This window comes from Arachis hypogaea, chromosome 1, assembly GCF_003086295.3.
Source record: "Arachis hypogaea cultivar Tifrunner chromosome 1, arahy.Tifrunner.gnm2.J5K5, whole genome shotgun sequence".
Lineage (NCBI taxonomy): Eukaryota > Viridiplantae > Streptophyta > Magnoliopsida > Fabales > Fabaceae > Arachis > Arachis hypogaea.
The window spans coordinates 102,340,530-102,358,709 of record NC_092036.1 but is presented as its reverse complement, the minus strand read 5'-3'; the positions used below and the strand labels follow the sequence as shown (position 1 = coordinate 102,358,709).

The 18,180-nt window shown below is 33.6% G+C and overlaps 1 protein-coding gene across 1 annotated transcript; it reads right to left on the bottom strand.

The window, feature by feature from the left end:
• Positions 1-10,098: 10,098 nt before the first annotated feature.
• LOC112704984 (sugar transporter ERD6-like 16) lies at positions 10,099-14,249 on the bottom strand. Its single transcript, XM_025755849.3, has 17 exons — positions 13,633-14,249; positions 13,470-13,532; positions 13,281-13,370; positions 13,131-13,190; positions 12,973-13,038; positions 12,807-12,872; positions 12,633-12,708; positions 12,464-12,528; positions 12,285-12,377; positions 12,092-12,172; positions 11,930-12,014; positions 11,731-11,840; positions 11,589-11,648; positions 11,436-11,489; positions 11,281-11,340; positions 11,062-11,176; positions 10,099-10,479 (listed from the first exon to the last, which is right to left on the bottom strand). Exons 1-17 carry the CDS (start codon positions 13,864-13,866, stop codon positions 10,361-10,363), a joined length of 1,497 nt encoding a protein of 498 aa, XP_025611634.1. The 5' UTR covers positions 13,867-14,249; the 3' UTR covers positions 10,099-10,360.
• Positions 14,250-18,180: the final 3,931 nt, after the last annotated feature.

The following is an 18,180-nucleotide window of genomic DNA, read 5'->3' as shown; positions in this document are numbered from 1 at the left end:
GCAATTCAGAGGAAAGGCGAATTGCATCACCAGATTAACGAATTCCGCTCTAGGCTATTCAGTATACGAAGTCGGAGAATAAGTTTCCAACTCAATATTCAACAAGTTTGTGGTTACTTACGACTCAATTGCAGCCGAGGTAAAATGCCAATGCTTATTATTCGAGTCGAGAGGGATACTGTGTCGTCACGCACTAAGCGTGTTAAGCTTTGAACAAGTAAGCCAAGTGTCACCTAGATATATACTGGAACGATGGAGCAAGAAGGTAAAGAGGCGACACACACACATCAAGAGCAGCCACGACGAGCCACTGATGGAGCCAAGAAGCAAGAGGTTTGACCAATTAGTTTTTCGTTCGCAAAATATTTGCGAATTTGCATCCGAATCGGAGGAGATGACTGCATTTCTGCACCGTGCGTACGATAACGTCATGGCTGAGATGGAATCATTAAAAGCCAAAAGGAAGTGGACATCTTCTTTATCCCACGAAGACGCCAACTTGGAATCCGTTAACGAGCTTCAAAGCCCGCCAAGGATCCGAACAAGAAGACGTCCAAAAAATAGGCTAGGTTCAAAGTTGGACAAACAGATTGCAAATGCCGCAAAGAAGAAGAAAACGAAAGTTTTAAGCGAGGTAAAAGTAATGTTCTTTAAATTTGTGGTGATTGAGTTTATTTTTCTCGTTAATAGTTTAGCTAATATGTGACTGTTATATTCAGATAAACCTGTTTGATGCTACATCAGTGGTGCCTTCAAATAATAGGCAATATCAAGGACATGTTATGAATTATCAGTTTATGGTACCAGCAGCAGTGGATAACTCTTTGGGTGTATAGTCTTACAGAATATGGATGTAAAAGCACTGTTTCGCTTGGGTGTATTTTTGTGAATTCACATTTTACATTTTAAGTGTTTAGGGTTCAGGGTTTTAGTCTCAAAGCATCATGGGGGGATAGATTTCAGGGTGTATGTTCAACTTTATTTGGGTTTAAAAAATCGCAGGTTATGGGTGTATATTTGATTTGATGTTTTTCTTCATATTTTGGTACCTGTAATTCATACATTTTGAATACAGCACAGACAGTTTAACAGCACATAGAGTTTGAGTGTATATTTTAAGAAATCTTGGGTGTATATTAAACCCCCCGTTGGGTGTAAATTTTATAATCTGTCTTTAGATCTGCCTTGATGTTTTCCTTCATATTTAACCACCTGTAATACAACTTTTGAATACAGCACAGATAGTTTAATAGGACATATAGTTTAACTATGGAAAAAAATTTCATTGAATAGAAGTTGTTTATAAATGGCAATTTTTTATAGCATTTGTTCAATTTACATACTAGCTAGCAGTTGGATTACTCATTTTCTATATCAGTAGAATTTATCTGACAAAACGGACTCAATAATACGGAGGATGGCTTCGACAGTCTTATTGCATTACTCGCTCTAATTGCTTCATCTCTCTCTTTACTCATTTCATTGAATAGTATCCGCGAAGCATACTCCACTCTATAGTGGTCCACCTCGTCCTACAATTAAAAAGTATATTCTGTTTAAACAGCAATATTAATTCATTAAAGTAATACAGAGTTATATAGTTCTAAAGACAGCTACCTGTTTCCAATTATCCCATTCATACTTCCCCTTTTTAATGTTTTCCGGCTCAATTAACTCAAGCCACTTCATAACGTAGATAGCGCAGTCATATCTGAAAATGAAGAAAATAAATTACAAATCTCATTTAGAAAAATTTAATGTTCAGAGTCACAAATTTATACGTTGATTTTTGGCCTGATATTTTGACGTATGATGCTTTAATTTCCTTCTCCTTCTCGCCTTTCTTCGGAGGTTCCCCGCCAACATATGCTCTCATTCTTGAAATTACATATCCCTTAAATACCAAAACAAATCAGTAATACACCCGAATGAAATACACCCAAATGAATGCACAAGATACAACCAACTGAATAAACAACATACACCAAACTTGATCAACAAAATACACCCAAATGGTTCCACAAAATACACCCAAAGGAGAACACAGAGCCAACTTACAGTGAATTTATTAAGCTTCTTTCTCTGATCGCTTGGAGCTTTCTTGTGTAGCAGGTCAAGTATATGAAATCTCCGCTTTCTTGTATCAATCACCCATAACCACCAATGGTCCGCGTGGCAAATAGGTGCAAAAATCTGAAGGATTGCCATATTTCAACAGTGTGTTATTTTATTTGGCATATAAGTAAAGAACGGTACTAACAAATTTTACAAATGAAAACTTACATATGGATGCGAAGTTAATTTTTTTGCATCTATAAAGGGAATAAAACTTGGGTAGTCTTCCACCCTGAACTCTTTATTGGTTTTAGGTGATATGAATTCCCCGTTTGGGTGCTTCGAAATGGCCATGTTCTGCAACAATTGTGAAACATCAAATATAATACTGAAAATACACCCAAGTGAATACTATAAATACACCCAAATGAATACACAATTTACACCCAAGTGAACTTAAAAACTACACCCAAATGAATACAGAAAATACACCCAAAATGCGTAGAAGTAACACTTACCACAATATCGGGGGGAGACAGTATATTTATTCTTGAAACCTTTTATCATTTGTCTGGTTCAGGATGAGGCACATGGCAGATACAATCTAGAAATATATGCCGAAATCAATTTATATTAATAAACATTTCAGTAAACTTTGGTGTAAAAACATTAGTGTTATTCTAATATTACCTCAGCTTCTATATAAGTTGCTGGCTGGAGTGATGCAATGTGCATTTTTGTCAAAATGTATTTATCTTGGGCCATCAAAGTGCACATGTTTTCATACTCGTTAGTTCTGCCATCTGCGTATGTCTTCACTCGCGTCCCCAAATGTAGCACTTCTGTTTCATATCATCCGTATTCTCATTTATCCCCGCAGGAGTTTCAAACCTCCCAGAACTTTCTTCCCCAGTCTCCCTTTGAATTTGTGGACTTTTACTTTCTTCTTTTGCTGCATTTCTTGCTATTTTTTGTACCAAATCGTCTAATTGTTCTAGCAAATCTGCAGTTTCTGGAAATTTTTTCTTTTCTGTCTCCTGCGTTGACGCTCCCTCCTGGCTTGAATCAGTCAAGCCAAGGCTGAATGATGGCACTGGATCTGTTTTAGGAACATAGGATGCTGTCCGTGCCATCATCATCAGGGCAACAACGTCTTCTGCGGCTGGATGACTGCGTCATCATGTATAACATATTATAAGAGTAAGAATATACAGATCATAAGAAAAGATTGATTTTAGTCTGATGAACTTACATTTTAGATGGAGTTGGGGGAAGCGTGGGTGTGGTTTCTTGAAGTTGTTGGGGGGGTTCAGGAGTGCTGCACAGTTACACAAAATTAATCATGGCGTAAAAAAAACTACTCAGGAACAATATACACCCAAACTGTTAGCAAATATACACCCGAACTATAACACAATATACACCCAAACTCTAAACAAATATTCACCCAATACTATTTCTTACGTTTCTGTAGTTCCTTCAATCTGTAGCAGAGGGGTTGGTTCAAAATCTAACACAGGTGTTTCTTGAAGTTCCGGCACAGTGGTTGTTTGGGACGCCGGCACAAAAACTTGAATTGGGACTCTAAACAAGAAGAAAAATGAAAGGTTAACAATGCCTTTCAAAATAATAAGGTAATAAGGTTGAAATATTCTTCAAAAACTCACATTACAAGCGCATCCGACGGTGTCTGTTCCCTCACAACCATCATATTCGAATCAGCCGGCTCACTGGCTGACTGTTGAACCGGACTCAACCTAAAATACACCCAAAGAAAGTCAAAAAATACACCCGAACAATTCAAAAAGAAGACATGCTTTGTTACGTTTCAGAGGAGGCATAGCGACCTTCTGTCGATCGTAGGTCAGCTTCGTTTTCCCTGCGAAACAAGAAACAATTATTAGGAAAGAAAACACACCAAAATCTGAAATAGACAGCCCAGCAAGACATACCCCTTTGCAACAGATTTATCAACGTTTTTCCTTAGCAATTCATCTAGCTCTTCACTTGATATTTCATATCTCTCACTACATTCATAAAAGAAGATGTTAACAAAAATAATTACGATGATAGACGGTAATATAGCTTACGAGGTACTGTACCCATCAAAGTATTGATCTTCTTCAGGAGGTGAATCCTCCACAACAACTTTTTTCTTTTTTGGTTGTGTTCTGGGTGGAAAAAAAAGAGCACCAATCAGAAATAAAAAATTAATTTTATCACAGAATATTATCCAAAGAAGTGCTTACTTTTTTGGTGTTGTTTTTGTCTTTTTCTTTTTCTTTTCCTTCTCCACCGGTGATGATTCTTCGCTCCTATAAGTTAATAATAGACACTTCAGTTAATACACAAAATCTTTATAATGAAGCCAAAAGAAAGGAGTAATAATTTCAGGACATTACTCATCACTTGATTCAGATTTAGATTCTGAATCAGAATCTGACTCCTCTTGACTCTTCTTTCTTTTTCTGGAGTCCATTCTGGAAGGCAAAAAATCATTATTTAGAACATACTAAAAATACACCCAAATGAATGCACAAGATACACCCAACTGAATATACAATATACACCCAACGCAGCAAACGAAACACACCCAGCTTAATAAACTACATACACCCAACGTGATCAACAAAATACACCCAACTCGAAAAAGAAATTACACCCAAGTATGGTACTTACTTTTTCCCCTTTTTGCTGGGGTGTTTTCTTCCTGAATCCTCTGAGTCTTCTTGAGTCTCAGACTCAGAGGTAGAACTGTCACTGTCAGTAGTTGTTTCTGTCTCCGAAGACGATGTTGAACTCGCCTTCCTTTTTTGTTTTTTTTATTTCTTTTTTTCTTTTTTTTCATTTTTTTCATTTTTTCTCTTGTCTCCGCCATCTTCACAATCCCCTGAAACATTAGATATTTTAGTTAGCAGCATTCAAGTAAATAAAATACATCCAACATATTATGTTTACTTACCAAAATTTCCTCTCTTTCTGCAGTCATTCTTTCCACCAACTGCTCCTTACTCCAGTTGGCAATCCATGGTTTTGGTGGTCTTTCAGCCCTCTTCTTTCCTTTGTTTTTTGAAAGATGAAAGTAAATTATCATCAGGGCAAAGAGGCAGCCATCAATTGCCTTCTTCTTTTTCTCCTTGTAGTCTGTGATGCCCTTGACGATGAAGGTCAAAACATGCCCCCCCCCCCGTTTCGCTCCTTGATGCTGTCCATCTGAAAAATTGGGGGCAGGTGGATAGGCAAGATTTTGTTTATCGTCGTTGGAAAAAGGAACGCCAGCTGTATATAGAGGATGAATATCCTCTTGAACATCAGGCGTTCCTCTTTGTTACTAACGCCGATTTCCATCATCTCATCGGTAAGACTTTTGAGGGTCTTACCCTGGAATCTTCTAAAAATTATTTTGTCATCCTCAGAAAGTTTCTTATAGTCAACTTTCTCAGGAAATAGATCTCCTACAAAAAGGAAAACAACAAAGTATCAAAGTCAGTTCAAATACACCCAAGCATCAACTTAATATACACCTATAATTTTGAACTAGTTACCTGTTGCATTGATGCTAAGCGCATGACCTATCTTTCTTGGTGTTATTTTGAAAGAACCATATCCTGTTTCCAGTCTGTTCTCCCCAAGTTTGAAGTTGTTTACCAGCTCCCTTAACAGTTGGTGATGCACCCTTAGTGGTGGGATGTGCATCAACCCACCGAATCCAAGATCCCTCACAATCACCTTCTTCTCCTCACTCATGTTTCTGAATTTATCACTTAGGAGATGTGTGGCACACTTAAGGTCTTTTGTTTGGTTTCTTGCTGCCATTTTCTCTGAAACGAAAAATACACCCAAAGATATCAGTAAGATACACCCATATATATGAGTCAGATACACACATTAATAACAGTAAGATACACCCATTGATAACAGTAAGATACACCCATATATATGAGTCAGATACACCCATTAATAACAGTAAGATACACCCATTGATAACAGTGAAATACACCCATGGATATGATTCAGATACATCCATATATATCAGTCAAATATCACTCAAACATGCTTTAATATCAAGCAACATTACAAGGTCAAGCAGTATACACCCCCAATATACGGAATATACCCCCAAAAATCAGTTACTAGAAGATCTAGAACAACAAGAATAACAGGAGAACTTAGAACAACAACGTAGAAGAACAATGTAACAAAGAAGCAAGAATAACAGTAAACCCTAGAACAACGACGTAGAAGAAAAGTAAAACCTAGTTCGTAATCTGAAAAATATACAGGAATCTTAATGAACTTACCTTGAGTATGGTTGCTTTGTTTTCTCTTCAGATTCTTGATCGAGAGTTTGATGGTGTGTTGATGGAGGTTTCGAAGGTTAGCAACGACTTGTATATTTTGAACTTCGATTTTCGCTCAAAAATGGAAGGGTTGCTTTGTTTTCGAATCGCTTTAAGAAGTGGAAGAAGTGGAAGAAGTGGAAGAGTCTGCCATTACTCGTAGCATACGTAACCGTTTGAGTGGTGAGCGCATGAATGTGACGCTCTATTCAATCCGTCTTCATGCGCGTGAGTTGTATTTGGGCTGGGCCAACTTGTAAACTTGTAAGCTTGTATGTGTAGCAGGCCCGTAAAAATAAATATAAAAGAGAAACTATTTAAGGATAGAAAATCACACTTTATTCTCTAGAGTAAAATTCAAACTTTAGAAAATCTAAATCCTTAGCTAAAAGATATATCGTTGGAAAGTATTAAAAATAAAATCAAAATTAAATTTAGAATAATACCTAAGTAAGTCCTCAAAAATTTGGCGGTTCAATAAATTTATTTTTTTTAAAAATTAATTGATTAATTGATAATTAAGTTTAGATTTTTAAAATTATTAGATATATATTATATAGACGGTTAAAACGATACTCTTAGAAACTTATATAACATATATCTAATAATTTTAAAAATCTAAAATTAATTAATTTTTTTAGAGATAAATCTATCAAATTGCCAAATTTTTTAGGACCTATTTAAAATATTAATCTTAAATTTAGATTTTATATTTTAAATTATATCTATAACTTTTCAAATTTGATTAGATGTACAATTTTTTGTTAGTTGAATTTTTAATTGGTTTTGATTTTCTTCTTATTTACAAAAAGAGTCAAAATAATCATCATATTTATTTTTTATTTATCAACAAATTAAGTCTAATAATCTTTATCATGCATCGGATATGATTAAAATTTATAATTTTAATTTTTAATTAAAATAAATATATTAATTATATGAAATATAAATTTTTTAATATAAAAATTATATGTAAAATTAATATATAATTATATCTAATATTTTTTAATTTTTTTAAAATAAAATATGACTTATAATTAAAAAATCCTTGTTAAATATAGCTTATTCTGGTGTACTTTTGTATTTTTAGAGACGATAATAATGGTTGCTATTGTTAAATATGGCTTATTTTTTTAATTTATAATTCAAAAAATCTTTGAAGAAGTCATACTTGTTGTTTATGTATTTTTGTGTACTTTTATATACGGTTTGTATATCTATATACTATTTGGAGATGATGATAATGGATTAAAAAATCTGAAATTGAAAAAAATTAAAGGGAATTCGGTTAGGCGAATTCTATAATTTTTATAGAATTCGACGGAGTGCGGCGAATTTGCTCTAAACAAAAAAATTTGTATTTAAAGAATTAAAGTTTAAAAATGGTTTTTGGGGAAATATATATTTTTTATTTTCTGGAAAAAAATCCCATAATATATATGTATGTATAATTGCTAGAATATAATATGCATTCTTACTTTCATTAATCCACTATTAAGAATACTAATTCTAGCATGGTTATGAATTTGAAAGTGATATTATTTAAATGAAAATTTTCATTTTTAATCTATCCACCTTCTTAGTAAATTAGAAATTATAACATTGTAGAGTTTACAAATATGAATACTATTGGATTAGAAAAGACTACCCTATCAGAATTCCAATACATAAATTAAAATATAATGTTCTATACTTTTATGTTACATACTAGCATAATTGAGTAGTATTGACTAAAATATTTTTTTGCAACAACAAGAATTTTATCATTTTAGTAGATAACATCATTTAATATATGCCAGAAATGCAGAATATTTTTTAACGGCAATAAAGAACACAGTGACTTTCATTATTTATGATTGTTGAAAAATAAATTTCTCATCGCCAAGTTTTACTTTCAGAAACTCTTCCCGAAGAACTTTATAGACATCTCCTAGTCCATTTGGACTAATTAATTAGAGTCCAAGTATCAAATTATTAGAATATATATGTAATCAACACAAACGTAGGGGCATACTTAAATTTATAGCAAATGTAATTCATACAAGGAATATTAATATTCAATATAAAATTAATACAAAAAATAATAAAAAAACAAATGATGATAATTGTACCTATACCAATTGACTTGTTTTGGCATTCTTCTCTATGATATCAAAAAATATAAAAGATAATTGGAAATGACACCTGATTTCATTTTAAAAATTATCTTCCTATATTGTCCTAATATATAACAAAAGTTTTATTTAAATTTTGTTTTATAGATATTTATAAGATAATAGACAATATTAAAAACACAAAAAATAGATTTTATATGATTTTTAATGATACAACTAATTAATATAAATAGCACAAAGTAACGAACTTAGTAATAATTAATAAAACACAAAACTTGGTTCATAATTCACAAAAATTAGCCTACAGGTATTTAAAAAATTATATATTAATAAATAATATTATTTGATGATTGTATGTAATATTTGATGTTGATACAGGAGTAAAAAAAAGCAATCATAGATGAGTAGTTTATAATAGAAGAAACTGAAGGTCTTGGAGAGGGTTCTTATGACACTGTTTATTTTGTAATTGTTATTGATACACAAATACCAAACTTGATTATTGTTAAGAACTGCATTCTCAGATTGACATTCTCACTGAAGAAAGAAGAACGAGTTTTTAAATCAGCTGTAAAGGTGAAAGCTGTGGTTGCCAAGTAATCATTCGATACTTTGGAACTGATTCCATCGTAGAGCACGGACGTTATTTTTACAATATTCTATTGGAGTATGCTCTTTACCGTTCTTTGGATGACTTGATCCGCAAAAAACCTCTCTCGGAGACCGACGTGAGTGTCTATGCACGCATGATTGTTAAAGGGCTTTCGCATATTCATCTTAATGGAATCGTCCACTGTGACCTCAAGCCAGAGAACATTCTTCTGTTTCCTTCATTGGACAAAGAGAGTGCAAACTATCAATTAAAAATTGTGGATTTCGGATTATTTAAGACCAAAGAGGAGGAAGCATATGTTGAGGTTTGAAAGTCCAAGCCTAGAGGTACGCCGTTGTACTTGTCGCCGGAGGCATTTTCTGGTCACATTAATGCTCCGATGGATATATGGACACTTAGATGCATAGAGATTGAAATGCTGATTAGATTGCTTGCATGGAGTGAGTTTTTTGTGTATTGAGGAGTATTTGAGGTTCTTCGTTGAGTATCTTGAACTATCACCAAAGAAGTCGAAAGGAATCAGTTTTTTCTATTATGATTTTCTAGAAAAGTGCTTTATGAAAGATCCTAGCAAGAGGTGGACTGCTGACATGTTTCTTGATTATCCTTTCCTTTATATCAGAATTTTTTCATCCATATTATTTTGCAACTTGGCTATGATTGTTTTTCTTAATTAAAAATATTATGACATTGTAAGATTAGATGGTTGATTTGTTTATTGTAGGATTAAAAAAGTTGTACAAAGTGTTGATGAATAATGAGTCTATTTCTTAATATTTATGGTTTAGAAATTTGAAAAAACTATGTTAATAATAGTAATTTTGTTGCTATGTATGCTTTCAGTATATGATCAAATAAATAATTAATTGAAAACTAAAATACTTAAATAGGCTAACACAAATGATAGTTATTTAATTTGTTTAAAGATAATGGTCTAGGTTTGATCCTTAAGAACTAAATGTGAAACGACACCTGATTTTCATGCTTGAATAATTTGAATTATTCTATAAATAAGGTACTACTAGTAAAATATAATGGAGTAATGGACAGAATACATTAGTAAGTATCAACTTATTCTATCTCTGGTGCACATGTCATCCATATATTCTGTAACTTGGGGCCATATTTGGCAATGCCTATCCTATCCATAACAGCAATAATTGCACAACATCATTGTGATATGATTTTTGGCTTAAGCTACCCCAAGTCCGGACGTTATTATCCCTAAGTTATTATCTCTATGAATAATTAATGCATGACTGTATTTCCTCCAGCGTTTTTCCCTTGGTTTCTGGTACAAACTTTGCTACAAATACAATAGTTAAGAGGGAACATCCACCATACAAAAACAAAGTACCTGCCCAAAAGAAATGGCAATATATGTTACCATCTAGAGTTAGATGAACAAAATACAAATGCTAATTATTTCCTCCCTTCATGTTAAATTATCTGATACAAAGAGAAATCAATGAATTCGGACGCAATAATTTACACTTAGATACATTAATTCTTTAATCTATGTGTTGTATGATACTTGTTTTTTGTCAACTTATCTTTTGAGATCCTCACTTAATAATATATTTATATACAGACTTATGTATCTGTAGCCTATTTTTTTCTTTAAAATATAAATACATCAGTAATGTTACATGACAAGCAAATATTATTATTTTAGACTAATAATAATTTATATTTTATACCCATATTTATAAGGATTTGCACATATGAAACACATCATTTTTATTTGTATTTATCAGAATTTGCACACGAATCAATATAGTTTGAACCTACATTTCCAAGAATTTACACACATACCATTTGATGTTTATATTGGCCAATTACTAGTCAAAATTGCTAAAATCTGTTGCCCCAAGACTTTATTATTTAACATGCCATTTTATTCAAATAGACAATTATTTGAAACTAAGATTATGCTTACCAGGAGAACTCCAACTCATTAGGAAGTTGAAAGTATATGAAACTACCCAAGCTCCTAGCCAGTTAACCAAAACCACCAAGCTCCCAGCTGTTCCCTTCACATGTATGGGAAAGATCTGCAGTATGAAATATAGTATTAGTTAGAATCTTATATTTGCTGAACATGTTACATGAGTCAAGACCATTCAAGTTTATGTTGTGTCAAGTGAATGACACATACCTCAGACATTATCACCCAAGGAACTGGTCCCAATCCAATTGAAAACGCTGCTACATATATCTGTTAACAAGCAGAGGCAAAAGGATGGTGAGAATATGAGCTTAAAGAACAAGAATTCCATGGGAGAAGGGATCAATAGTTTAAAGAAGACGCACCATCACGCCGGCCACTGCTAACACCGGTACCCACTCGAGCAATAAGCTTTGATCCTGATTCATGAAGTCACAAGTCAGAGTTTCAGAACTAAATAAGATATACACTCCAAGAGATTTGGTGTGTTATATATATATATGAAATTTAAGACTTGCCTTGAGAAAGAAGGCAATTCCAGTGATGAAGCAGCCTAAAAATGTCCCAAATGCAGAAACCTACAAGTATATCAATTAGGCATCAAAATAAAAAATTCTGATTCTTCATTTTATGGAATGAAATGTATTGTTCAACATTTACCATTATCAGTGGTTTTCTTCCAGACTTATCCATTAAAATAGCTCCCAATACAGTAAATGGAACCTGCATACATGCATAGGCTATGGTACCAACTTTGCCAGCAGAAAGTCCTGGAAATAAAGTTATAGGAGATTAATTACACAGAAGATTATATTGGTTTTTCAAAATCAGCATGCATCCACTGCATATATTTACTTACCGGCTGCTACAAAAGTCTCAGCTGTGTAAAATCCAATACCATTAATTCCAACAGATTGTTGGCACACCATTAATCCCACCCCAATCTAAAGTCATCACAAACAGTTAGAAATCTTTGAGTAAATATACAAAAATTGGTATGTATGAACATTATGCCACTTACCACTACAGATCGCACGTGCTTGCTTTGGAACAAATCCAGAAGCTTGGTTTTAGGAAGGCTTTGGAGAGTTTCAATATAATCCTATAAGAAAAATGAGTTGAGAAAAGTGAGCTCAGATGATCAAGCATATCAACTTGATTAAGAAACATTTTAACCATGTTCAATAAGTTAATGATTGGAGCTAAGAAAGTACAAGAATTTCTTCAGCTTCTTGAGAAGTATCAACATTTTTTCCCCGAAGTCTCCTTAATGCTCCTTGAAATTCTTTTTCATGACCAACTTTCGCCTGAAAAAATATATATACTTTTTATTATTAATCTACAATTTTGCATCACTCTCTTTAAGATTGTACTAATGTATCTCAATGCTTACCAGCCATCTAGGGGACTCAGGGATAAACCACAAACCAATCAGCAAGCAAATGCATGGAACAAGTCCTTCAATTTTCAAACCAAACCCTTCAAGTTAGACCCTTTTTCTTCACAACAGTCCTTATGCAGAAAATTAAACTTTAAAGCTAATGGTATTAATTATGGTTTACCTGCTAGAGCTAGTTGTCTCCAAGTTATGACACTTCCTATTAAGAATGAGACTGAAGCTCCAATAACAATCATAAGCTGCAATACAATTGCAGTTAAGACCAAAATTCACTCCAATGGTGTGCTTCAACATTTTAATCAAACAAGTAATATGATCATTCTTAATGTTTTCCCACCTGATTTGTTGTTGCAAGTCCACCTCGAAGATTCTTTGGTGCTATTTCAGCTATATATATAGGAACCTGTTCCATTTTGTTAACATAAGATATAGCTTTCTATCAAAGCTTCTAATTAGGAAAAGAAAAATATTGATCAATATTATAATATACTATAGTTAATTACCACATATGAGATAACTCCAATTCCATATCCTGTGAAAAATCTTCCAAAGTCGAGTGAGTAAGGATCCTGAAGCAGACAAAATAACAAATTGAAGCTCATTTCAAATTTGATAACATTTTTGTTAGGAGATGAATTTACATATTGCATGAGATGCATACCTTTGAGAAGAAGAGGGCTAACCATCCTGTTATGCAAAATGCTGTTGACATTCTCATTGCCTGTTTCCCATGAGAACCAATGATTGTTTATCAAAATTTAAAGTCCCTTATAAACTGCATAAACTTATTTAGAATTTAGATTTCACATACCCCTTTCCGTCCAATGAAATCGGTAATCCGGCCACTTGTTACAGCCCCAAGCATTGCACCAATGGTTACTAAAGAACCAAACATGGAAAACTGCCATCCCCACGAAACAGAATTAGTTTTTCTAATATTTCAAAGTTCAAACAGCATCATATAAGTGTCAATGAAAGAAGAGAAGATTATAGTACCAACCTGAGCAAGGGATAGATTAAGATCTTCCCTGATAGCTGCTTGAGTAGGTGCTGTATATCCCACCTGCCAAAATAATCACTTAAACATAACAACACATGTTCCTGTTTTGTACATCCATCTATTAGTGTTATTTCTTAAATATATATATATTATGTATACTCACACAAGTTCCAAATGAAAAAGAACCACAGACAGCAACAAATGTGCTGAGCAGAACCATTCCAATGGATCCATGTTCCACCATTGTTGTATTAGATTCAATATCTTTGCAGGAAACATCCTTCTTCCCTTGCTCAATGAAGGGCTCTTGCAAATCCTGAAGCCCATTATTATTATTATTATTGTTGTTGTTGTTGTCATGTCCACTCTCCACATCACTGTGCTGCTCAATTGCCATTTTCTTCAAGTAGCAATATGGTTCAAACTTACAGAAGAAAATGGAATAACCACCCCAGTGATTGAGAGCAATGCAGTGATGCTAAGAGAGGACATGCAAGAAAAAAAGGGCATGTGTTGGATACTATATATAGTACTCTATGTACCAACGACATCATTGTCAATCACTACAAGATATTTAGTCTTTTTGTTTGATTCAAAGTTTTCTAACATGTGGAAGGAAGCTGTCATTGACGTGGTGATTCTTTTGAAAAATGTGTTAAAACAGAAGTATATGTTTACATAATGAAGAAAAAAATATCTCTATAAAAAAACTAATTTTTCCATTACCGCCTTATCTATTAGAGCAGAATGGTATTGACCTCTGAGCATAGATAGAGCAGCAAGTCATGTGAAGCTTGTGGTGAGTAGCATTATTGGTGTTGGTTTATTCATATGATCTTACGTGGTTCTTAGTAGGATGGATCGGCAACATTTGAATATGTTTGTTATAGGAGGGTGCAAGCTGTTGGATAAAGAGGTATGATTGTATATTTGTTTCCACGGTTTTGGCTCAATCATTGCCACAAGTCCATGCCAATACGCGCCATTGCGATTGATTTTATGAAAACAATAATATTCCTAATTAAACTAGATTCGGCATCTTCTTAAACAAATAGTAATTTATTAATTAAAAATTATTAAAAACAAGAGAGCAATATGAAAAATGTATTATCGAGTGAGTTTGTAAAGATACAATGTATATAGATGTTAGAAGAATTAAAGTAATAAAAGCACAAACTTCTATAATAAATATACAGATATACTATATAAATATAAGTGATACTAACTGATCCTAATTGATCCTAATTAATCCCAATTATACTCTAACATTCTCCTGCAAACTCAAGTGGAAGCTAAAGATATTATCTTGAGTTTGGATGATAGAATTTGAAAACGAGTAGGATGATGAGTATTCGTGAAAATATTTGCAGTCTGATCCAGAATTCCAACCGCTATGAGGCGAACAACATCAATAAAGAAATGTTGATGAACAAAGTGACAATCAATCTCAATGTATTTGGTGCGTTTATGAAAAACATCATTATGAACAATCTGAATAGCACTGTGGTTGTCACAAAAAATATCAGTCGGAACGACTGAGAAGCACCCAAGTCTTCGAGAAGCCAACGAATCGAGACAACTTCAGCAGTGGTGTCAGCGAGAGCACGGTATTCAACTTTTGTGTTTGAACGAGCAGTGAACGTTTGCTTCTTGGCTCGCCAGGAAATGAGAGAGTCACCAAGAAACAAACAATAACCAGTAGTAGAATAACGATCAGTGGGATCACCAGCCCAATCAGCATCTGAGTACGCTTGAAGGGATAAAGATGAATGGGAAGAAAAATAAAGTCCATGAAACAAAGTGCCTTTGATGTAGCAAAGAATGCGAAGAATGACCGCATAATGAGTAGTACGAGGAGCCGACAACAACTAGCTAAGAACATGAACTGGATAGGCGATATCTGGGTGTGTGATAGTCAAGTAGACGAGACCTCCAACTAACTATCGATAAAGAGTAGGATTATCCAAAACAGTGTCATCCATAGGGGTAAATCGAACATTAGGCTCAAGGAGAGTAGACTCAGTGCGACTATCTGTAATCCCGGCGTGAGCAAGAAGATCCGAAGCATACTTAGCTTGAGAGAGATAGATATCGTCATCTGTGGATATGACCTCGAGACTAAGAAATAACTCAGAGAATCAAGATCTTTCATCTCAAAAGAATGATGAAGGGAAGCTTTGAGATCAGAGATACCATCAACATCATCTCCAGTAATGATCATGTCATCAACATACAAAAGCAGAAGAATAACTCCACGTTCACTTTTACAAATAAAGAGAAAATTCATGAGGATTGCAAGTGAAACCGAGATTGCATATAGTGGTGCTGAACTTGTCAAATCATTAATGAGGAGCTTGCTTAAGACCACAAAGTGCCTTGCGAAGGAGACAAACTTTGCAAGAAGGACAAGAATAACCTGGAGGTAGTTTGATATAGACCTTCTTTTTCAAATTTTCATTAAGAAATGCATTCTTCACGTCCATCTGATTGAGAGAGTATTTTTTTACCGCAGCAATGGCAAGGAAAGCTCGAATAGATGTGAGACGAATAACATGAGCAAAAGTCTTTTCATAATCAGTATTGTACTCTTGTATACCACCTTGAGCAACTAATCGTGCCTTATAACAGTCAATAGAACCATCAAAAAGAGTCTTGATCTTGTGTACCCATCTACTACCCATAACTTTTTTATCAGAAAGAGGATCAACCAAATTTCAAGTGTGTACTTTTTCAAGTGTCTGGATTTCTTCTTGCATTGCTTGCTACCAATTTAAATTTGTGGAGGCTTCTCTGAATGACTTAGGTTCATGTTGATGAAAATAGTAGAAAAATAATGATAATAAAGAAGATGAAGAGGTGGATTTCTTATCTTAGAAGAACAAGTAAAAGGAGGAGGCATAACAGTAGGAGCAGGATCATTATCAAGTCTGGAATCATCCGGGGATGAAGAAAGCAGAAGAGTAAAATGCTATAAAGGTTTACTCGAGATAAAACCTATAGAATCATCCCTAGAAAAATGATCAACATTAGGGTTAGTAAAAAAGGGTGACTGAGTAGGAGGAATGGATTCAAATGAGGAGAATCGAGAAAACATATGATGCTCCCATAATACAACATGACGAGATATATGAATATATCTAGAGAGAGGATTCCAACAACGATAACCCTTGTGTTCAGTGCCATAACCAAGGAAACAACACATGTGAGTTCGAGGTTCAAGTTTACTATGTTCATGAGTTTGAAGAAGAACAAAACAGACACAACCAAAAACTCGAAGAGAACTGTAATTTAGAGAAATATGACAAAGACGCTCAAGGGGAGTAATGTTATTAAGTATAGAAGAAGGAAGTCTATTGATAACATGAACAGCAGTAAGAACAACTTCACCCCAAGTACGCTTAGGACATGAAGAAGAAAGAAGCATTGCACGAACAAAGTCAAGAATATGACGGTATTTGCGTTCAGCTCGTCCATTTTATTGAGACGTACCAGGGCAAGAAAACTCAAACAAAGTATCATGTTCTGCAAAAAAAGTTAAAAAGTTTAGAATCACGGTATTCCATAGCATTATCGCGTCGAAAAACTTTAATGACCTTAAACAACTGAGTTTTAATCATAGTGGTAAAGTTAATATATACAATTGTTATCCTACCATAGAACACTTGATAGTGCCACAATTTGTACAAATAGGTGCCCTTCTATTTATACAATTGTGATCTTACCATAGAACACTTGCTCCATATTACACAGAATCAACCTAGGCTCTGATACCACTTTGTCACGATCCGAAATGAGTCATGACCGGTGCTCAGGAAAATAATCCTATAGCAAGCCTAACATACTCAAATATAAGTTGAATAAGCAAATTACATATATTTTACAAGTTCTAAAATAAATAGCTATATATTTTTAACAAAAAATTAAAATAACTAAGAATGGTTGGATCCTGCCTGTGACATATGGAGCATATACTTCAAGGAATGCGACAAAAAAATAGGTACTCATTACACGTTAGGCTAGCAACACCCCTGCTAGTTGGAATCTGAGTTAGATGCATCTAAGTTAACGTCATAACCGCCGTTAACTACGATTTTCTAATACGAGCCTCCCAAACCAATTCAAAACATATAGTTTTAAATACAATAAAAATTTAATCTTTCAAATTATAAAGTATCGAATCGAATAAATCAAATCAGATAATATATTCTCATCGGCAATCTTTTTTAATCATACTTTCTCAATCATAAGAACATATTTCATAATTTCAAAGTGAGTGCCAACAAATACTTCAATGCTTCAAAAATATATATTCGAATAAAAATTAAATATTCTAAAATAATATAAAGCTTTATCAAATATATATAGTCTTATATAAAATTTCTAAGATATGAACTTCATAAAATAATTATTCAACTATAATAAATCAATTATTTTAATCAAATCAAAATTGTTCAATAATAATTTTATAAATATAATTAAAAATTCAAAATAGTATAAACAAGAAGTTAATGGTTATAAATGTAAAACCTACTAACAACTTGGTCTCAAATGACCGAAGAGACCGAACCCGAAGTGCCAAATTTAAATGGCGAGAAAGGCTGGAATAGAATGGGACGAAAGAGCGTAGAATTCGGACTGAGCCAGTAACAGCAGCTTCAATTCTCACACCAGCAACAACTCTAAAGACATCATCACAGATGTATCTCAACAA